We start from the raw sequence: 23,444 nt of genomic DNA, 5'->3' as shown, positions 1-23,444 counted from the left end.
TTATCTGAGGGATAGTAATTGATGAAGGTTTATCTGATTTTAGAAGAGGTGCTGGGAAAGTTCACCAATGAGCATGCAGCCCGGGAAATCCAGGAAATTTGAAGAGATGAAGAAGTTGGGTTAAGGAAAATTTAATATATAATGAATCAGGAAAAATCCTCTTGCACTCAGAGGAAAAGTCGGACCAACGTTTTTCTTATTTTCACAATTTTCACTATTGATTCCTTCACAGATTACGTTCCGTTCACGAAAGACGTTTCCCCTACGTCCCAGGCCTCCTGGGAGTTCACCAGATCCCAAATCAACCGTGATTTCATCCCATGGGGAAATGGGAATAGCGTGAAGACCGTCTTTTTCTGTAATTTAAATTAGAATTTTTCGATCATCAAAAATCAGCGAAAAATGATTGACAGTTGGAAAATAACGATAAATATCGATCTCGAAAAAAGATCTATCCGCCTGATTGACTAGGATCTATAACTTTTATTAATCGGTTTCTAATCAGTTTTATCTTCGAATTATCAGAGGTAGCGAAAGCGAACGTTGCGGTGGTCAGTTCCATGGAGCGTCTAAAATAGCCATTAACCTCACTTTGGAATTCCATTGTCAACGGCTATTTCAACACCAATGCCATCATATGATCTTGACTGCAATAATTACACCAGATAAACATCTCAACAAAGAAATTTAATAACAAAGGATAACTGATCGTACGTATTAATTCTCGGACTGCTTTTAATATTAACGAATAACAACCTATAACCCCAGAGCATTAAAAAAAGCACTTCATTAATTTGGCATAATATATAAATCCTAACAATTGTCTCTTCCCTAGACTAATAATGTCCATTTTCTTGCCATAATAGATAGAAATATTATTTTTTACAAAATATGACGAATTCGATTGATAAATTTGAGAAGAAAAAAAACTCAATGGTGGAATAATTTTCCAGAGGAAAACCTCAAAAAATGGTAAAAAATAAATTTACAGAGACAAAAAATTCCATGGAGGTCCCTTACGAGTTCCACCTCCGGCTGGAACGTCTGGCAATGGTGCAGATTTCAGCATCTCTCTGGAAATTGCCCTCAATCCTGCAACAAATGAAAACTTTCTTCACAAAAGATCACGCAGGAGAGTTTCAACTCCTTCTCATCCAATACGTAACGGAGCTCCACCAGAAGGAGAACTGGGGTGTGATAATATCCCACATCACATCAATGAAGCACTCGTTTCTCCCGGTCTTCCTGAAGCCCTCAGTGATGTACCTAGTGGAGCAGATGGGGATGAGAATTTTCGAATGGCTGCGCAGCGTAACAGCAAAACTCCTGAAGTACTCGAAGATCGAGGACTACGCCCAGAACATTGAATACTTCATCGATAACATTGAATGGACATCAATGGGGACAATAGACTCGATACAAATCTTCAAAAATCGTTACGACAACCCCAATATCGATAAAGATTACTTCATGTGGTTCGAGGCGTGCAACTACTGCCTGGAGGACTACGCCAAGAATTTGTGGGCTCAGAGATCCCCGGAATCCAAACAGAAAACAATATCGAAGATCAGTGGAACGATCGACGACGATTTCTGTCTTGTCGCCTACTGGCAATCAATAATTGACAAAGTCCCAGATATCAAGCAACAGCTCTTCATGAAAAATGGAAGAGCTGTCAATCGTCTCTGCAGTTCACGAGACTCAATAGCTGTTGTCATGTTCAAGCTTTCTGTTTATTTAGGTAATGAACACGCCGTGAGGTACTTCTGGAATATGATGAGCTGTGAGGAGAGAACTAAGAAAGCCATCACTGGGTGTGAGATCATCCTCGAGAGGAGGTGCACTTATCCATATTGCTATGCAACTTATTGTAAAAAATGCAGTGACATTTTCTGCTTTCTTCTTCTTCAAATGACACATGAGGAGAGGCTTCAACTCATTGCCAATGAATTTGATAAGACATACGATCCATTTAATACCTGGATTCTTTTGCTCAATTGGCCTTGGGAGGATCTCTTCGTGCAGACGTTGGAGAGAGCCTGGGGGTGCTTCTCCATATTTGATTGTAAATTCTTTATTAATAAGTTTGAGACAACTGTTTATACTGTCGATGAGAATTACAAACTCCCGCAGACGAGCGTTTATCATAAGGAGATTCTTTATAAAGTTTGTATGAGCAGTCCCAGAAATCTCAGGCCACATTTTACGAGCAGATATAAGCAACTGACCACTCCGCCGCCTGAGGTCACCAGGAAGGGACCTGAAATCGTGAGGAAGCTTAGGCTCTTGAAAAAACCCAGGCTAGAATTCCGGAGCAGGTGCAGGCATAAGAAACTGAGAATCGAGAGGCAGGAGTAATTCTGGGATGAAAATTTATTCAACAATTTATCTGACCTCGTCCAAAAAAATTTAATTGGGCGAGTTTATTATTTTTGATTTTCATTTCTCTTTTTTTGTAAGTTGGTGGAAATTATGTAGATATTTTTTTAACTGACAATCACTGCCAATATTAATTGTTCAAGCTATTGATGAATGATTGATTAGTGATAGATAAATTGAGCATATATTGTAAAGATTTTTGGGAGAAATGTGTAGATATTCTTTGGTGGAAATTTTATTACCAAAGAGTGAAATCAAGAGATTTTTTTTCGGGGTGGAGAGATTTTTTCAATCTTTTTCGATGTGGATATAAGTATGAAACAATAATTGAAGGTAAATGTTTTGGAAAAATAAAAATACATAAGGAATAAAAGTGTCTAATGTTTTGATTTCTAACAAAAGACCTGAATCTGTGTTTTTTTCAAATATTTTTTATTTCAAATTTTTATTAATGAAGCTCGGCTAATATGGACACCATAAAAATGGAGAACGGATGGAGTAAAATAGCCACGCTTTTTTCACTTTCCAAAAATATTCCCCATCACTCGAAAATCTCACGCGAGTACAAAATGTTTCCAGTGTAATTGAAATTTCAAAAATGGCGCGCTCAGCGACCTCCAGTAATTGATACCACTAGCGCCATTTCTTCGAAGCGGAAAACCCGAAGAATATTCACTCTCGCTGGTGTCCCCCCAATCGCCGAATGATAGTCAATCGCGTGGTTCGCTTTGGTTTAACCTGATCGGCGGTTCGCGTACCAAAGAGGCGGAAAAAAAAACAATAACAAACGAAAAAAATTGATTCGAGTTAACAATCGGGTAGTAACAATGAGTCGTGATGGTTGAGTGTTAAAGTGTGAAAATAATCTGGAGTTTGCGGTGGCTGCGGGGGTGAATGCAACAGTGAATCTGCAAATATGTGTTTATCCGATCTTTGAGTGTGTACGATCGGTTGACACGAACAAAATATGGCCCAAGAAACTGACGACATAAATCTCACTCCCCAGGAGCTGCAGATCCTCTCGGAATTGGACAGGTAATTGTTGTAAGGGATAATTTAACGAGTTTTTGATGGGGCCAGGGTGTCAGGGGGATTCTTTCGCTTCTGTGTTGTCAGTCGAGGGATTTCGACAATCTAACCTCTGTTTTTTTGACAATAAATGGGCGGGCTATTTGATACGTCTGTAGTGCAGACCTACTGACATCCTTTCGCGTTCTACATTCACTTTTGCCTTTTTATTTTTTATTGAAAATTTCTGGGAATAATGCGAGCGATTTTGGGATTATCCCAGAAGATATCCCGTCTCGAGGGATGAATAATAGGAGAATGTTCACCAGTGAAATGTTAATACCCAATTAATTTTATTTCATGTCAATTCGTGTTGATTTCGAAGAATCAATCATTTTAGATGACTCAATATTTGCGTGGACAGTGTGTGGTTTAAAAAAAGAAAGAAAAATTTTGAGTTTTGAAAAAAATGACAGCTCACTGTATCGGATATAAATAATCTTAAATAATGGAAGAAATTTTTTTTTGGGAGTGGAAAGGGGCTCTCGAATGATTGGGAATTATTATCATCATTTGGATATTAATTTCAGCCGACAATTTGGCTTCTTGAAGCTGAATTCTCTCGAGCAAGCGAAGAAAAAATCCCTGGTGGTACGTGCAATAAAATATTTGGAGAGAATGTTGGTTCAGGCTCAGTCTGAGAAGCAGAAAAGAAGGGCTGATAGTACTAAAGGCGGTTACGACGAGTCCAAAGACGATGATGAGGATAAAGGCATCAGCATTGACCCCAAAACATACTGCAAGCTCGGCCATTTTCATCTGCTCCTCGAGGATTACGCGAAAGGTATTGTTTTCAATTACCAAAAATATCATCAATTCGTATGAATTATTTTTTAAGCTATTTACCGTTTAAGGGCCGATTTTATTGTTCTTTTATTATTATTTACAGCTATGTCAGCGTATCAGAAGTTCTATGCACTGAAAGGGGATCACTGGAAGGACGCATCCTTCCTCTATGGCCAGGGTCTTGTCTACTTCCACTTCAACGCCTTCCAATGGTGAGTGACCACAAAAATTATCTCAATTTTAAGGTTAAATAAGGGATTTCAAACACGACGAAGTGAAGGATCAAGCGGATTCGACTGACTGATGAGTTTTCGATGAATATTTGATAATCTATAAGAGACACAGAAATTTTTGTGAGAACATTTTTTTAGAGCTCATCCAGAGCTACAAAAAAGGTTTCGAAAAAATTTTTCTAACTCTTCCAGATTCGAAGATATTCGTCGATAGGTCGACTGGGAAACTGATCCGTTTGTTATTATTTAGAGAATTCTTAAATGAACGATTTTAGATAATTATCAGTTAAAAAATTGTGTTGGAGTGATCGAATCTCGTTACTCGGATAGTAAAAACTCTTTTCGCTCGATTAATTTCTGCTGACAGCAGAAATCTTCCCTTCTACTTTCACGAATGCCTTTGGTCGTTTTCGAAAAGTGCGGAGAACAGCAGAAAGTACGAATGCCTTCCTCGAAGACAATTATTATGGCATTTCGAAATAATTATTTCTACTTTCTCGAATAAATTGATCAATCAATTGCGGAGAAAAAGGAGAACATTCAAATCGATTCCAGGCTTTAGAACGATTTTCCCATCATTCCGGGGAATTATTTTCAATGTTTTACAATACATCCACCTATATACCAAAAATTGCATAAGGAAGAATTGAAAAAATATTCTTGGGCTCGAGTGAGAGTTGTTCGCCTTGGAAAAAGGGTGGGGGCCATCGGCCCTTGCGCAGTTCATCGTTCTCGATCCCCAATCCATTATTTTTTATTCCCCTTTCCTCATTTATTTTTTATTTCCCCTTCCGAATTACATTGATTCGATCATAGCACTTCCTAATTTTTTTTTTAACCAATGCAAAATGATTTAAACCAAAAAAAAAATCGCGAATCCACCAATCAATTCATAAAAATAATCATTCACCTTGAATCAATATTTATTTCCGGCTCAAATGATTTTTAATCGATTTAATCAATCCGATCAATAATCAATCTCACCACCAGCTGTACGCCAACTGTACGCCGTATGAAAAATAATTAATTATAAGTAAACCGACAGTTCCGAAATGATAAATTCGTGTTTCTAAATTTTGAAAGATGATTATCAAATTCATTTGGCCAGAGAATTAATTATTCCTCCCTTAATTATACGGCTCTGAAAAATTGGATTGAAGGGGTCGATAACGATGGTTTTCGCGTTCTTCTGTTGATGATGATGTTTACCTTCTGCTTGCTGTTTTGTCGACAGAGTTGACGAGGGATTTTGGTTTTTTGAGGGGAGTAGAGATGTCGGAGTAGTCGGAATTTGTATTGAACTTTCGAGATATTCACGTGCCTCGGGGAATACTCGAAGTCTACGTGCCCAACTGGCACTCTCTCATGGCGAATGGGCACAGCTGGGCACGGCTAGGAGGGGGTGGTAATGGTTAAAAGAGTGCAATGCAAAATTAGGTAAAATACCACTGCTAGATAACGAAGAATTCAATAGTCATGGTAACAACGTGATTTACTGGGTTTTTCGAGGATATCTTCGGATCTAAGGCAGATAGCGATATTTTTGTTATTAACTTTTTTGTAGAGCGAAGGAAGAGCTATGGAGATGGTACTGATGAAAATTTTGCTTGCCCTCCCGGGTACCAAGATATTCCTCGAAAACTCGGTTGAGTGATAAATCGAGTTGTTACTCTGTACCTCTTGGTTACTGCGGTAATTGTTTAATTATTGATTTAACGTCTGTTACTCTGCCAATTTATGGGTTATTTGGTGCAGTCGGTGGATTGAGGTGTATTTTTGCTTGGTGACAATGATGATTGGATATGGGTTGGCAGGGGAAGTAGACAGAAGTGGGTCGGTGCTAATGGAATCTTCGATGAAGTTTTTAATGACGGCAATGGAGGGGAATTGCGGGTTATTTCGGTATTTTGTTGCTTAGCTAGAGGTGACGTTTTCTTGATTTTAGGTTTTTTTTTTAGACGAAAAAAAAAAGTTCCTAAGATAGAATTGTCTCAGAAATATTTCTAAATAAAACATTTTTAAAAAACGCTCTGGGATGCGGAGGATATTTATGAAAGAAGGCTTGACAAATTTATAGATAAACGTCCAAAAATACGAACCGACGGAGAAATCTGAACGCCATTTTGCTTGGATAGCCCTCCTTCTATGGTAACCGGGTCTTTAAAATGGCGGCGTTCCCACCTCGCGTTTTTCATTAATCATTTTAATTATTCCTCTTTCTGAAAAAAAAATTAATTCAGTTCATCCTTTTCCTAAGAAATGAACAATTTCTTTAAACTATTTTGCAAGTAATTCTATTCATTCTTCAGCTAGAAATTTGGGGAACTAAATTTGTTGGCAATTGCGTAATTATTTTTTCAGTCTCTCGGGCTGTAAATTATTATCAATAATTATTTTAAATTCATTAGACATAGTAATTAAATAATTAGAATACAAAGATATATTTCCTCACGTATCTTGAACAATTGCATTTGCTTTGTCGAATCATCCCCGTTTGCCAAATAATCTATCTCCCCCAAATCGTAACAGATGACTCGTAAGTTTCGGTCAATAAATGCAGTAGTATTTAAACCCAGAATAGGGGAGTCAGCTTTTCGGGAAGAATAATTGTTCCGAGACATGGAACGATTAAAGTTTGGAATTGGACAATGTGTTGAATATTCCATTCCCCTCCGAAATTTCTGGTATAGAGGGATGGAATTCACCGATGCAGATCCATGCGCAGAGATTCTGAAAGATTTTCACCCCTTGGTAACTGTTTCCCAAGCTGCAAGGGTTGTGAAACGAATGCGCAATCACGAATGGAGAGAAAGAGTCTAGGGGTTGAAAAAAAATCTCTTTCAAAAAAAAATGACTTTTACCAATTAAATTAGAATTCTTTTACTTTCACCTTCGGCTTTTGTCTTTCCTTTTTATTTTATCTTCCGTTCTATTCGATAAACTCTCATTTCATCAATTCCACAAATTTTTCAATACATTTTATCATTTAATCGCTGATTTTTCCCATTTTCTTGGAAATAGTACGTCATTATCTTCACCTCGATAAATCCGTCCATGTGGTGTAATCTGATTCAGACTAATATCCTGCTGTTGTTTTTTTACTGAGTAATGCAGACGTGCAAGCGACCCAGTGCGATTTACGAGGCCCTTGTACACGTTTTTAGAGCAGCGATGCTTTTTTCCGGCATTTCCTTTCTTTTTTCACTGGGTTTTTTTTTTTCTCTCTCCCCCAGTGTTGAGATTCTCCACCCTCGGCGACACTTTACGTTCTTCCACGGGATTTCTTGTGCTCTGGGTTTTTTAGCTTCACGGGTGCTTTTCAAGTACGAGAAATGGGGTGGAGGGCTACCATTTTTTAAATAGAAGACTGAAACTGGAGCGGGTCGCTCGATATTGTGCTGCGAATGCTTCTCCACACTCGACTCATTTTTTCTCACTCATTCCACATTTTTAATTACTCCCCAAGATTAAATAGTTATTATTCACCAGAAACCGAAACATCATTTTCCCATTTCGATATTTCATTAAATTTCAAAATTATAAACATTTCAACGATCACTTACCAATTTTTTATTAAATTCAACAATTTAATTTTCTACTTGATTAAAATATTTGACGACTCCTCCGAACCCTAAATTATTCGAAACTCTTCAATTGTCTGTTGATCAGATCTTGATACAGAGTAATTAATGTGATAATAATAATATCATCAACAATAAAAAAAAATATCTTGGTAAATAATGTTTGGGGATTTGAAGGATAGATGGATTTCCTTTTTTTATATTTAGAATATCTCTCAATGGGTTCTCAAATGGTGAGGCGAGGTAATCAGATTTTTTAACGTCAAAACAATTTGTCGAGGTGTCGACGTAATTTCCCATGTACTTCACCTCGAGGAATAACCACTCATGTAGTTACTGAATTCTGTAACACGTCAGGAGAGAGAGTATTATCCTTTTTCTCTGTGCACTCCCCATTGTTGCATATGGCCTGAGGGCTTTTTTTTTTCTCTTCGTATCTGAATAGAGAATTAAGAGGACCCCTTCCCCATCACCAGGGGGTGATTCACGTAACGCTTCACCCCTCATGACAACTGCCTCATTTTCACTTCTCCACAGATCCAAACCCATTGTTCATTATATTCCTCACGATTCCAGCAGATCCCCAATTACTGATTAACCAATTCACCATGGGATCGCGATTAAATCAATTAATTACTTCATTAGCGAGGGGAAAGCGCGAATTCTGACCGTCAGACAATTTTTCTTTGAGAACTCGAGATCCGAGGGAGATGCCAAAATCTTTTTAATGGGGAAGAATAGGTTCTTCAATAAATTCACTGATCCACTACCCGCCCCTTCTGAAGGTGTCATATTAAAATTCATTTGATAATTAATTCGTTTTAATTACGTGCGGTAAAGTACTATTTACCTCACGGTCAAGATCATAATCTCATATCATCTCATATCATCTCATCATCCCTTCTAGTTATCCAGTTTTTATTAAGAATTTTAAAGAATTGTATTTTTCTAGAAAATCAAAGTGGAGGGGGTGAATTAGTTGATTTTTCACATAAAAATTTTTTTTTGGTAACTAAAAGAATAAATCATCAGGAAAATTGTGATATTTTCATTTGTTTCGGAGATATTTTCCGAAAAATATCTGGGAGCTCAGGCGAGTTATCACAGTGAGGAAAATGGATCATTACGGTCGAGGGTGGAATATTAATGGATTTTTTGGGAAAATAATTTATAGGGCTCGTGAGATATTCACTATTTTCTGCGGGACCCATTTTACTCGGGTTTTATTCTTCGGAAAATAAAGAGAAATGTTGGGGTCTTGGATAGCGGTATATGTGCGACAGAAGACACGGGTGGGGATGAATGCGAAACGGAAGGAAAGGGAGGGATGGGGATTTTTGGGTGGGGATGGCCTCAGAAGAGGAAAGAGAAAGATAAAAAAAAAGAGAGAAGAGTCGGTGGGTGTTCCGCCATGGCTGGAAGGTGGTAGGTCACGTACAGTGGAAAAATGAAATAAAAATTCTCTAATTCGAGGAATTAATTTACTGGATCAAAAAAAAAAAAATGATCCACTCGATAAATTAAATTTTTCTGAAGAAACGATTTCCACAGCAGTCAATTGGGACTAGATCACGATGTGCTGTGGGTCTTAAATTTTCGGGGATTATTTCTTCATTTTATTTCAATTTATTTCTTGTCGTTGGAAAAATCGAGAGGCGAAGGACAGAGAGTGAGGGGAAGAGAGGAAAATTCTGGGGGTTTTCCGTCATGGGTGGAAGGTCGTAGGTCACGTACGTTGAATCCATCCGATCGATTCCTCAAGTATTTCTCGATCGAAATTTTCATTGCGACACGCACCCTCGCCCCCCCTCAATTTCTCTCTGAATTTTGGATACGAAAATTCAAAAAGGATTCAAATAGGCTAGTTATTTCCAGAATGTGTTACAAGACCACAGAATACTCCTCGATCTCCAAATTAATCTGACATTTTCCCCATTTTTTTTTCCTGAGAGAAGTTTTTTTTTTGAAAATCCCGCCAGGACAGGTCGTTGTACCACGAAATAAGCGGGAAATATCCAATGATTTTGAAATATTGACACGTTATAGTGGATAATTGTCGACTTTTTAACGGTTTTAGGGTAATAACCCGTATATTTACCTCCCCAAGTTGTCAATGCACCTTGAGTTGCATCAAAGCGAGACCGAGGAGTATTATGTCAAGGGTGTGCACGTGTCGACGGCACAGGTGCAGGAGGCGGGTAAGGAGGTGACAACCTCACCGGTCACTCGCTTTGCACGGTAATAACACACGTAAGAAGAGGGGAGTTGTACACGCACTCGACCTACTTTGAGTATCAATCGATATTGCCTGACCCCCTTAGCTCAAAATCTATACTGCCCCCTTTCCCCCTATTCTTTAAAAAAAAAAAATAGAATAGATTTTCGCCAACAAGATGATTAATATCTTAGATATTTCTTGGATCTCTTCAAGGAGTTGTTGAAAAAGTCAACAACTCCTATCGTCCGCAGGGAAAAATCCCTTTTTATTTTTATTTTTTATTATTTCTATATATATATATATATTTTTTTTTTTTTTTCCAAAATTATCGAGAATTTAGTGGACAATTTGGATCGGATTGGAATTGAATTCAAGTTCGTAGAATTGATCATCAGATTATGTGGCTTGTGTTTTAGTGCTAGTCGATATTTTTTTGAGGGAGTGTATGGGATGGTAAAGACGTATGTGTATTATTACCACGAGAAATTGTTTGGGTGAGGTCACGGTCAGTCGCTGATGCTGAAACTGAGAGTCAACAAACTCTGCCAGGGAATTCTCCTCCCTCTCATTTCTTGTGCACAATCTTCTCGAATCATTCGTCCATCCTCTGCCAAAATTTAGCTAGTACTGATAGGAGCGTTTGTACGAGGAAATCCCGATGGATTAAACCCGGATGTTGTGGGTGGGAATCAATTCTAAAAAAAACCACACGAAATCACTAGTTAACACAGGATTTAATCAATTATTCATTTTTTGTGCCTTTAACGCTTGCAATATTCACAGAAAATTTAAAACTAAATCTTACTTATCGCTAATAATTATCGCATACTCACCCCGGAAATGATTTTTTTTTACCTAAAGAGATTAATTGAAGGTCTTAATTACTAAAAAAACAATCTAAAATCCCCAAAAAAATTTTTAAAAATCCATTCGAACTGCAGACGTGAAAATCTCCATTTTAAAAATGAAATTTCAAATAAACAAATTGAATACTCTGACCAGCCCCAAAAAGCCGTCAATGCTCGATGACGTAATGGAATAGCGGGGCATGTTCATTACGGTCCAATGAACGGTCGCCACGTCACAGCCCCCTCCGGGGGGGGGCACAGTGTAATCACGTGACGTCATACACGAGACCTTCCGACGAGTACGCAGGACGGTACCGAGTGTGCAATGGCGTTCTGTTCTCTTCTGTGTCCTACACATTGGTAATACCGACGCGGGTGTGGGGTGTGCGGGGGAGTGGAGGAGGTGGTGGAGGAGGTGGTGGAGGGCTGAGAGGGAGGGGGGGATTACAGTACGTAGGTACTTGCAAACGAGAGAGAGTTGAATGACCCAACAGTCCGAGTTCAATACACCGTCATGTCTGCACGTCCTCATGGCTCTTCTGGTGCCCCTCGTCTCGAGTCTTCGTCACATACACAGCCTCCTCCCTCCCCCCCATGCCACCCCCTCGGCCCTCGGTGCCCACCCCCACTTTCTTCTACCTCTTCCTCCTCCTCCTCCTCCTCCTCCGCCGCCTCCCTTCCCCTCGTGTACTGCTCCATGGGCATTTAAACTTACCGACATAACATAAAGGGAAAAAATTGTTTTATCAGGGGATGTGTAATTTAATTGAAGTTGATTGAATTCAATTCTATTGATTTGGTGGGAGAATTGAGGAGGAGGGGATTTTTCCGTGATTGAAGATTGAAGTTGTCGGGGATTTATTATGGTAGATGGAGCACAATGGAAATTTCGGGTTGATAAACAATTTTTTACTCGACGTGTGCAGAAAAGTCAGGCTTTCAGGCTCAGCTTCGCTTCGCGTGCGTAAAGGGTGCATTTCCCGCATTTTTTATGAAATGTACTGTTTTATCTAGGGGGTATTTAGTGGTTGATGTTTTTTTTTTTTAATTCATTTAATGGTTTTATGGATTGATTGATGGTTGGGATGGTGGGGAGGTGGGTTGCATTGATGAGGGAAGGTGATTTGTATTTATCAAATTTTCCCGCGTTATCGAATGGGGGAGAGTTTATTCTAAAATTAGTATCTGGGCGCATGGGATCAGCGTCGGTATTGGGGGAGAGGTAAGAGGAAGAAGAAGTCACTGACTCTCCCACTTTGTGTGTATATAGTATATAGTATATACGACGCATTCCTCAGTGCGTCGAAAATAAGAGACTAAAATTGGAAAAAAAGAGGTAGCAAGGAGAGGTATGAGCCATGGTTTATTCATAACTCGTCATACACCCCCAACAATTTTTCATAACCACAAAGTATCCTTTCAATCCCCGTTTTACTGGCGATAAAAAAAATATTTTCATTTTTTTAATATATTTTTATTAGCAAAACGAATTTTTCGTGTCGGAAATTTAGGAGAGAGGGGGGGTACCAACGAACCAAATTTTTGAACAATCGTTAATAATTCAAGACCAATGAAAAAATTAATTCATAACAATTTGTTGATTTTCAGTAATTGATTAATTACCGAAAAACTGAACAAAAGCTCCTCACCAATTTTCGAATATTTTTTTTCCTTTTCACACGTAATTTCAAAAATTTTCAATACCGACTTTCTAATTATTCAATATAATAGATTAAAATAAAATTCTTAAATGAATACCACGAACCGTAGGTCATGCGTGCAGCTCAAGGCTCTAATCCAAATTTTGTGCATCGGGCGGTGTCCAAAGTGTCAACCACTATGGGAACGTTTTGACCGGCGGGTGTGGAGGGGTTGCTGCGAGGGGGGAATTGAGGGGGAGGAAAGGGGCCATGTGTCTATGGGGCGAGCGACGAGGGGGGAGTGATACGACAAACGAAGAAAGAACGGGAGAGAATGAAATAGGATTAGAAACAAGGGCAGGGCGCATGCGCACGCGCACGTTAATTCTATTCTCCCCCACTTCAGATTCGTTAAAATATCCCTCCCCTCCTCTCACGAAAATTGCCGGCAGGGTGGAAGGGGAACAGCGGGTCGAGCCCCTCAACTGCAATCCCCTCTCCTCACCGCCCTCCCCCCATTTTTCATACACTATGCGCACGACTGGCTGCGTCGCGCGCTCACGCGTCAGTCGTGCGAGAGCCTTCTGCGGGGGAAGAGTCTCTCTCGCTTTCTCACTGCCATTAGTTTAATTACAAAACGCGAAGTGAATTCATGGTTTTTTTCATGTGATAATTAATAACGAATTGCGGATTAGTAATACTCACGTAATTTACGGAGGTCATTGGATAATTGCAGTGTTCATGTGTTCATTATTTTTTTTTTGTCGTGTGTCGTGTTCATGTGAATGAGAAGCGAGTGCCTGCTGGGGAGAGGATAATTGATATCTAATTGAAAATTCTTTGAATTTCGTTACGCCTTTTTTTTTTTTTAATTATTATTGGATTTTGGTGTGTGATCGATACTTTTGGGCCGTTCGGAGGCCAGCAGTGTTTTGGACATGTGCATTTTTTTTTTTTCTCTCAATTGTGTGATGTGATTATCGAGTGATTGGAGGGGGAAGTTGGAGGAGATAGCAGTGGTGACGCAAGACGTGCAGCGAGGAAAGATTTGAGATTTAAATTTCCCCGGGTTCGGAGTTTGCAGGCATTTAAATGGTGAGTCGCTGTTATTTTTTATTGGTCTCATCGACCTTGAGGTATTTTAGGATATTGCAGTGGGGCGGGGGATTTGGAATTGTTTGGAAACAATTGAATCGACATTCTCGAAGGCATTGATTGGCTGGGGATGATTTTAGGATTCGCTCATGGTGTCGACACATTCTTTCTGGATTTGATACTCAATATTGAGTGGTTTATTGATAAATATTCTTCTGTCGACAATTTCAAGGCGAAATAATTTTCTTATTCGTCGAAAATTATTGTAAAATTGGACGCCATTGAATGCGAGAGAAACAATTCCAAATTCTACTGACGGTTTAATGACTTTCTGAGGTCGTCATTGTTTATTTTCCTCAACTGGAATGTAAATAATGAAGAAAAATATGAGAAGATTGTGGGTCGTCAATTCATATCGGAGACATGATCGTTCTTGGAAATAATTAAAAATATTCCTTTACGAATTCGAGAAGGAAAAATAATTATTCCATTGAAACGAGGTCGTTATTGATTTTGTAAATAAACCGATACGCGAATTGGAGATAATTTTTCATGCGACCCCAAAGACGAATTTTCTTGGAGATTCAGATGATATTCTGGAATTCCGGGAAGTTTACTGAGTATTTCGTGACGTGTACGCCGTTTCGTTGAAACAATTGACGAGCGTTGAACGTTGGAAAAAAAATAATGCGTTAGTTTTTTTGAAATATTCAAATGAATATTATTTGAGATATTTAATTGAATTCGGAAATTAATTGAGTCGACCATGGGTCAGCTTAAATCAACTTGGTCAAACGCTGGACCAACCTTAGGTCAACCTTGCCGCAACATTACACCGAGGGCAATGCCACAAATTTTCAGAAAACAAATAACGTCATCTTCTTTATCTTCAAACTTATTCAAAAGAGCACTGAACCGAGTCCATTAAAGCCTCGGTTCAAGTAAATTACACAATTATTTTTTGAATAATCTTGAAAAAATTTTCTGGTCTCATACATACATACATACATACATACACACGGACATTTTCTGAAAGACTTAATTTTCCAATTTCCTAACAGTAAACTGTCCTGACCCAAAAAAAATCTAGTGGAAAGGTTCATATGCTTCAAAGTTCTATGAAGACTCTACACTGAGAAAAAAATTTTCTTTACCCAAGAATATTTCCTAACCATAAGAAAATATATTTGGCATTAGTAAGTCTTGTGGGAGTATTTGCACAGTGATCCCCAGATTTACTAGTAGGAAGAAAATATTCTTGGTAAAAATAATTTATTTTCTCAGTGTAGTCCAAAATTAGTTATCCAAAAATAAAAAATTGTGGACTTAGAATGGAATGATTACAATCCTTTCACCGAAAAGGAAAAAAACGTTTGGCTAGAAGGGTACATGGTTAGTGGATTTTTCATTGAGTTTAGGATGGGGCTGAGGAAACTGGTAAAACATATTAACGGTATCGCAGTGGGTCAATGCAACAAGTCGCACAGGACACATTCATGTTGCAAACGTTAGTCACACGACTCGTGATAATGTATGTACAGAGAGGTCAAATGAATACACACGCAGGATTGGTTACAAATCCGCTTATGTGGAATAGATTTTTATGATTATTTCTTTATCCATTTTGTACGGTGTGTACAGCTGAGGGAAAACCAGGTCACGTGTGCGCAATACTCGCGTTGCTGGCACCACGAGTGTGCTAATTACCAGATGTAATTGATATTACTCTGTATAAAATGGATATGATGCCCCAGAGACAAAGAAATTTCACTAAAATTACCATGACAATCGAGTAAATATTCAAATGAGAAAAGATTCAGTTGCCAGGGCTGATTCATTGATAACCCATTTCGTTTTATCAGAACTAAACTCGTATGAATAATTAAATTATTCTTTTCTCACGGATATCAATCCTCCGAATAAGTGCAAAAATCACTTTAGTCAAATGAATTACATTAAATTATGAGGAGTGGAATAAAATTTCAAGTGAAATGGCAAAATATTTTCGTCAATTAGTGGTCATGGATATTTATTGTTGGTTAATATTTTTCAAGCTCGTCATGGGTAAAAAATAATCTTGTTGTGGATTAATTCTTTCACCAACCCTATCAAATCCCATAAATAGCTGAAGAGTACCCCAACCAGTTCTCGATAAGATTCCACTCTGGCTCTAACACGAGAATAGTCATTGGCGAGTGACTCGGATGGTCCTGGATTAAAGAATTAAAAGAAATATATAAAAAAGGGAGAAAAAAAAATGAATGAGACGAGAGGTATCCCCACTGGTCACGGAGGTTCGCTAACCTCTAGTACCTGCATCCTCTATCCTCTATCCTTCATCCTTGTGGGCAAATAAAAGTCGAGAGAATGTACCGCTTCGTATCTAACACATGCATAATCACGTGGAGAATATATAAAGTGCTAAATGGGCCTGCGGATTCATTTTCTTCTGCATATTAAATTGCGGTGTACTGGGAAGCAATTATCTCACGTCCGAACGTATCTCTGATTATTCAATTAGTGGGGGGAATTAACGAGATGTTGGTTTTGTTGGTTAAAAAGTGAAGATTCCAATTTAAAAAGTTAACACGGAATTACTTGAACGAATGGTTTTATTTATTTGATTCATCCATTTCGTTTTAGTAATTCGGTATTAATCACCAATTTTTTTTATTTGAATATTAACATTGGGGAGTTTTTTGTCTTTTTTGCATTTGTCCTTCGACGGCTGAACTTTCATTCGATTTTCTGAATTATTCTTAATTATCGATTCATTAATAATATTTATTCAGTAATTAGTAAACTGAGAAAAAAATTGAGCAAATTTTAACAAAATTATTATTCAATTTCTCAACAGTCACGAAAAAATAATATAATAGAATTAAATAATTGATTTTTCTCATTCAATTTTGAAATTTTTTTTCTTTCAATTTTTTTCTCTTTATTTGTTTTTACTACATATTCATAAAAAAAATTCTATTCAAACCAATTTATCAAATAGTTATTTATTTCAAAAACATTTTTGATCTTCGATGAGTAGCTTTACTGATTTTTTTTTTCGGTGTGAAAATTTAAATCCACGGATCATTGGCATTTTTTCTAATCTCCCCTTGGATTATTTCGCAAGGCTGAAAATAACAGAACCCTCGAGTCCCAATCACCCAATTAAATTCCCCGACGAATCCAAGAATTCTCGTCTCAACCGATTTACCCAAGGATTCCAGAGTTTCCCATCCATAGGCGTATAACCGTCTTTGACGAGATTCGCATGCGAGGGCACCGACAACAACAGTTAGTTTCCTGTCGGGGAATCATCCTCCCTGGCTCCTCAAGGCTGCACAATCCTCCACCTTAAAGTATTATCTAAGCCCCAACCTCTGCACTGCATGTACCATTTATTTCTACCAGTTGATCCCCCCATAATTTTGAATCCTCTGAAAAAAAATTATTCGCCTTAAATAAATTATTCATAATAATTTATATATTAATTTCCATATAAATTTTTATATAAATTTAGATATAAATTTCGATATAAATACCCTACGCCTATGGAAAAATAGTATATATAGTTCGGTTTCTTCATTTATGCGTTGCGGGGGTTGAACGATATAATTTTTTCCTCACTCAACATCCTGGACCCATTCCGTCCTATCCTCTCATCATCTTTCGCTTTCTTGTCTTTTATATATTTTTTATTCTCATTTTTCTCCTGTTTCACCTCAACCCCTTCGTCTAGGACGACTCTTGCCGACAAGGGGACCATACGTGGAGCAAAAATTTCGTCGAAACCTGTTCTAGATACTCACACTGAACATTTCACTCATCTTCATCCAAGTTTTTGAAATTTTTCACTCATAAAAATGACTCAAAAAATTGAATTCAATTTTTCTGTTGGTCAAATCGAGAGAAATTTTTTTTTATCTTTCATCACATTTTTTTTTATCTTTCATCAAATTTTTTTTTATCTTTCATCAAAATTTTTTTTATCTTTCATCAAATTTTTTTTTATCTTTCATCAAATTTTTTTTTATCTTTCATCAATTTTTTTTTTATCTTTCATCAATTTTTTTTTATCTTTAATCAAAATTTTTTTTATCAATTATTTATTGTTAGGCAGCGACATTGAAACCGGTGATGGCAGTCTAATAATAAATTAGTTGATGTTCATTGATTATCATTGTCGCTTCATTATTTATCGCATTTATTTCATTTTTTTTTTAATCATCATCAATCTTGATACCGGAAAATGAATCGCATCCGCATAGTTTTATTGACTCAAGATAATATATCGTCCAATGACCTTCTCCGCCATCTCATGCGCTCTACAACATACCGTACCTCAACTACATGTTTATTTTTACCCCCGGCAAAAATGCTAAAAGCTATTCAACCGTGGAGTAATTAACCCTCCATAAGATACCATAAAGATCGTTGAATAATCGAATAATTCGCCAACAAAAATATTCACTAAAATTTCTGAATTTATCACGGAAAATCAGTCCCCAGATGGTGTATTTTTCAAAAAATTTTCCTTTCATTTTTTACAACATAATAATTAACACTTCATATGGAGTATAGCTCCCATTCAGACCTAGTCTACTATTAAAAAAACCAAGAAGAATTTTTGAAAAAAATTTCCATCTGGAAACTCTCGAGACAATTTAACACGAATTAATTACGAATTAAATACAGACAAATCCCTGATAATTTTGTCATATTAAATTTCAATAATAATCCAACAGGATAATTGAATAGTAAAAATGTTCATCAAGGAGAACAAAAGAATACCAGGGTGATATCCACCTAGAGTTCTCTTTTCGTGTACCCGTCAACCGAGTGACCCTGAAAGTTCAACAGCCCTCGCACGACGCCCCTCCCCTCCCCCTCTTGGTCGGCTGTCCCCCCCCCCAGATTTTTTTTTATTTGTATGTGTGTGTTCCTTGTGGTGAACCCGCAAGTTCGTCCAGAGCCCCTAGGGCCTCCAAGATTCTATCCCCTTTTTTTTTTTTTGTTAAACTCTCCTTTTGTTTACCTTTTTAATCTATTTTGTCTGTCGTTCTCCTCAATATCCGGCGATTCGGTCTGGGACGATGGAATTTGTTCGAGGATTCGACCAACGATTATTTTTGGGCGCAGGACATTTCTGGTTTTTTGGTTTTGTCGCTTTTGGAAAGATTTTTTTTTTTAATTCCAAGAGCGAGTCCTTAACCAAAATCGATAATCTATTTTTATCGTTTAATTGAAGAAAATTGGAAATATTAAAAACGACGATTTTCGAATTTTCAATTTTTATATTTATCATGAATAATAATATTCATATATCATCATTATTATTGACATTTGGTAAAACCGAATTAACCCAATCACGAGTTTCTTTAATTTTTTTTTTAATTTATGTACTTCATGACTGGGGAAATTAAAATAAAAAAATGGCTAGCTCTAAAACAAAAAAACAATTGATTCTCGCGGCACCGGGTTTGTCGACACGACAACAATGAGGTGGTAAAACAAAAGCCTATGGCACACGACTGAGTCCGTGTTTAAACAAAACAGAAAGCGAATAAAAATGACGACGGGATTTTTACGTGAAGTTATGGTGACGCAAGGACAATTTGCCGGTGTTGCGCCGAGACAGGCGCGCCGATATTGCTCATGCAACAGGCATTCACCTCCACTCATTTCCTCCCCCCTATTTCTAAATCATATGGTGACGAATCATCAATCAATTGCATTCAGCAATTTATCCATTTTTTTCTACCTCCCAAACTCCTGAAGTAGCGTTACTCTTTTAATAATAATAATAACATTTTTTTATTTTCTTTGGTGTTACATTTTGTGTTCTACACCTTCTCCGCTTGCTCCATTCTTAATTTATGTTTAAACTATTTCAAACTTCTATTAATTTATTTGTTACTCTTCCATTATCATCGATTTCATTAATCACCTCATTTTCGTGATTAAAGAATTAATTTTTCACTGACCCAAATATTATTATCAAATGAATATCATTTGAAGACAAAATTTTAGGTTGCATATTTAGAGAATATTATTGTATAATAATATTATACAGTACGTGTTATTATTATTATTATCGGTGTCGTAGAATTCGATGTGGAAATAGTTGATTTATCTTTCGCAGAAGAGACCCAACACAATTGCAATCTCGTGTTGCACCGAGTAAATCGTTTGGCGTTGCATTTCTCCCCGACCAACTAGACGTTATTATTACATATCGACCGTCCAATTGTTGGGTGAAAAGAGGGTGGGGGTTTATGAGGTTCGTCGAACCTAAAGTGAAGATTTTGCATGCTCTGACACTCCGAGTTAGGAATCAGCTATTTCGCAAAATGCCGCCTATTCGTGTCCCCGCAAATCGTTCGTAAAAAAAAAAATAAATCAATAGAAAAAAAAAGAGCGGGAGGTTGAGGGTGGTGGGTGGGAGGTCGGCGGGTGGAGAGGAGTAGGGGATGATTTTATGGTGATAAGGGTAGCACGATGATACTCGCACGCGAAACACAGAGCCTTATTAAATTGTTAAAGTAAAGAATAAAAAAAAGATTGAGAATCGAGGGATGAGACGGAATCGATTCTTTTTGTTTCTTCGAAGTTCGGGATGCATTGGATCGGTTCGATTTCACTTTTCGATGATCTTCTATAAAAATACAGTTTTCTCAACAAAAAATTACTTTCACCTATCGATAATTCCATTATTATTGTGGTGCACAGTAATCGAGTGGTGAATCTTATTTTTTTTTGAATAATTCGATAACGAGTCCAGGGAGTTTTATTTATTTTTTTTTTTGGTATTCGCCGATTTCATCTATCGTCTGGGGTATTTTTGTTCTTTTATTCCAAGCATCTGCATTTCTATGATTTCCCCTCGAGTGTGATTGCTGTCCTTGGTGTACAATTACCGGTTGAATGTAAACGCTGGAGGAAGCACGCGACACGATTACATACGCGTATTCTGTCTCCCTCTTTGAAGGCTAAACCCTGGCCTCTCGGTGGACAAGTCTTATTAATTATGAAAGGCCCGTTAGGTGGACTCTGGAACTCTGGTGAACCCCTGGAACATCGATTTGCACAAACTGGGGATAACCTCGTGGATTGCGCAAACGAATTACTCGATCAGTTATTTATTTGGAAATCGATTGCTGAGGGGAATTTATTGAGTTTCTGGTGGGTTCGTTGGAATGGTTAAAATTGTGAGAGGAATGTGGGCTTTTCCTTGTGGATTCGGCAATATTTCGAATATTTAGGGTTGCCTGAATTTTATGTTTAAAAATAATAACAATCACAATAATTGATGATATTTCAAGTTTTAATATGGAAATACATTTTTTTCGACAACGATCTTTTGCCGATATCTCGGAATTGAAGGCATATGGCGAATTTTTTATCTGAACATTTTTTATGGAAGATGATGAGAGCTACAAAAAAGGTCATTATGAAAAAATCGATATCTTCCTTCAATTTTGAGATATTGGGTAAACACTGATATCGAAATAAATGTAGTTATCTGAGTTTATCACTTTGCACGAGAATCATCAGTTCTAAAAATTCGAAAAATCATCACTGAAACAATTCCGGTAAATAAATATTTTGGAAAACCTGCGGAAGTGATGGGTGACACCTGGACTATCGTATTTCTTGGTGTCTTCGTCTTCCTAGACACTCCACACCTCGACATCCGGTGCAGTCAGTTAAAGAAGTCTTAAAAATATTTTTTCACCCTCAAATTGAGACACAAAAGTTGATTTGGCCTGTACGATCGGTACATCATCCCCCAGGCAAAAACCACCGCGAATTTGTATTTAAATTTCTCTTGAAAGAAAAAAATGGTGAATGGATAAAAAGCCTTCTCGTGTACACGAGTGTATGTACCCAATCCTGAGTACACACTTGTCTACTCTCTCGAGTTAATTATTTGGTTGAGTAAGAAGAAAATTATCGAAGCAATTGAAATGGGATGAAGTGGTCTGGGGATGGGGTCCTTTCTGGGTGGAATTGAATGTCTTTTCATGTACGTATGATGGATAAACACGAACACACATGTCACGTGCATGAGAGGAAATTCATTCCCAAAAAGGAGTTTATAGTGGATGGGGGGTCTTCATTGTACCCTTTGGGGTATTGTACTCCTGTTGTATTTTTTTTTATCCCGTATTGAGTCGAGCGGCTGCCGGAACAAATAATGATGGGAACATCTGCAATTTTTATTTTATTTAATTGCAATAAATTTTCTATTTCGCAAATAATTATCTCAATCTCCCATTAAAAACACAACAATAAATTTACCCAACAGTTCATTAAAATTAAAAAACGGAAAACCGGTTTTTATAGAAAATTAAAGAGAGAAATTACTTTCAAGAGAAAAATAATTGGCAAAGTCTAGAATTTTTATTTTATTTCATGGAAATAAATGATCAAAATTTCATTCGCGATTCGTAAATAAATTTGCAATAGACAATGAAACCCCGCAATACAGGATCTTCGGCAATTAGTCAAGACCACAGGGATTTTATACAATTTTTTTCGCAAAAACATCCATCTTAATGAAGTAAATTAACACCCAGCGGGAAAAAACCGCAGGTGATCAATCGATCGCTTGTGTTTAATGAGCGATTGCCGGTGTGGGAGGGGGTGAAGGGGGGAAATATTATTTGTCGTTACATGCACCACCTGCAGGTACATCAAACAGTCCCTCACGCCACAGCTAGACTTTCGTGCCTATAGCAACAATAATTCTCAATTAAACTTAAAAAAAATATGATAAAACTCCGAAATTCCTCATAACTCGAAGAATTATTTTGCATTATCATAATTATTTTATCTTCATTACAATATCAACAGTATTAACAAGAAAATATTATAAATATTATTAATATTGTTAGTGTTATGATGAATAGAAAAAAATATGGTAATCCAAAATAATTAAATTTAATTGACGAGTAATGAATTTTTTGGTAGTGAAAGAAATTTCAAAATATTTTCGCGGTTTTGGTTTTTCGAATTGCGGGAATGAGGAATTGTCGCGCAATTTTTCGTGAGCATTTCTCTCGGTGTGAAAATTATTTTTTCTCGGTACACTCGAGTGTAAAAAATCCATTAACAACCCGAGAATATTTCCAGTATGAAATAACACTTGGGGATTGCTCAACGCCCGTCTTAAAGCTGATAGTGCGTTCCAAGTATTGACCGGTCTCAATTTCCGTCTCCATCATGATATCCCAATTTTCCCTTAACCCTCAATAATTCAGATCTCTGGAGTCTGAATAATTGATGAATTTGAGAAAATCCAAATTGATTCGAGAGCAGTTGCGATCGAATGGAGTTCTAAGTTGTCTCTTTGATGTTTGGGGGGAGAATGGAGATGCTTCCGGTTGATAAATTCTGGGGAGAATAAATCCGGAAGAGGCTGTGTCTCGGGCTGAAGTCTCTTCGTGAATTTTCAATGGGGATGAGGGTTTTTGGAGGGATCAAAGTCCTGGGATTTGACACTGGTGGTATGAGACATGACCGCGCCTAGGTTCGACCCGGGAACTCCGACAATTCACGAAGACTACCGAAACCACTGGCTTACGTGTGGAAAACCT

General features: G+C 37.4%; 2 protein-coding genes across 3 annotated transcripts in view; both read left to right on the top strand.

The window, feature by feature from the left end:
• Positions 1-88: 88 nt before the first annotated feature.
• Positions 89-2,681, top strand: LOC105267083 (uncharacterized). Its single transcript, XM_011305699.1, has 2 exons — positions 89-710; positions 992-2,681. The coding sequence occupies exon 2, from the start codon at positions 1,006-1,008 to the stop codon at positions 2,356-2,358; it is 1,353 nt and encodes a 450-aa protein (XP_011304001.1). The 5' UTR covers positions 89-710; positions 992-1,005; the 3' UTR covers positions 2,359-2,681.
• A 413-nt stretch (positions 2,682-3,094) lies between these two features.
• Utx (Utx histone demethylase) overlaps positions 3,095-23,444 on the top strand; it is a 49,313-nt gene continuing 28,963 nt past the window's right edge. Inside the window, exons 1-3 of one of the 2 annotated variants that reach the window (XM_011305693.1) lie at positions 3,095-3,414; positions 3,978-4,231; positions 4,337-4,445. In XM_011305693.1, the coding sequence (XP_011303995.1) occupies positions 3,347-3,414; positions 3,978-4,231; positions 4,337-4,445 (431 nt within the window). In that variant the 5' untranslated portion in view covers positions 3,095-3,346. Of the gene's footprint in view, positions 3,415-3,977; positions 4,232-4,336; positions 4,446-13,746; positions 13,849-23,444 lie in introns of those variants that run through there. The other variant, XM_011305694.1, reaches the window with a different exon arrangement.

Source organism: Fopius arisanus, unplaced genomic scaffold, assembly GCF_000806365.1.
Source record: "Fopius arisanus strain USDA-PBARC FA_bdor unplaced genomic scaffold, ASM80636v1 scaffold00044, whole genome shotgun sequence".
Classification (NCBI taxonomy): Eukaryota; Metazoa; Arthropoda; class Insecta; order Hymenoptera; family Braconidae; genus Fopius; species Fopius arisanus.
This window is presented reverse-complemented; position numbering and strand designations above follow the sequence as displayed.

Bases quoted from the DNA above. Each gene is read 5' to 3' on its own strand.
- LOC105267083 (XM_011305699.1), top strand. From the start codon at position 1,006: ATGGAGGTCCCTTACGAGTTCCACCTCCGGCTGGAACGTCTGGCAATG.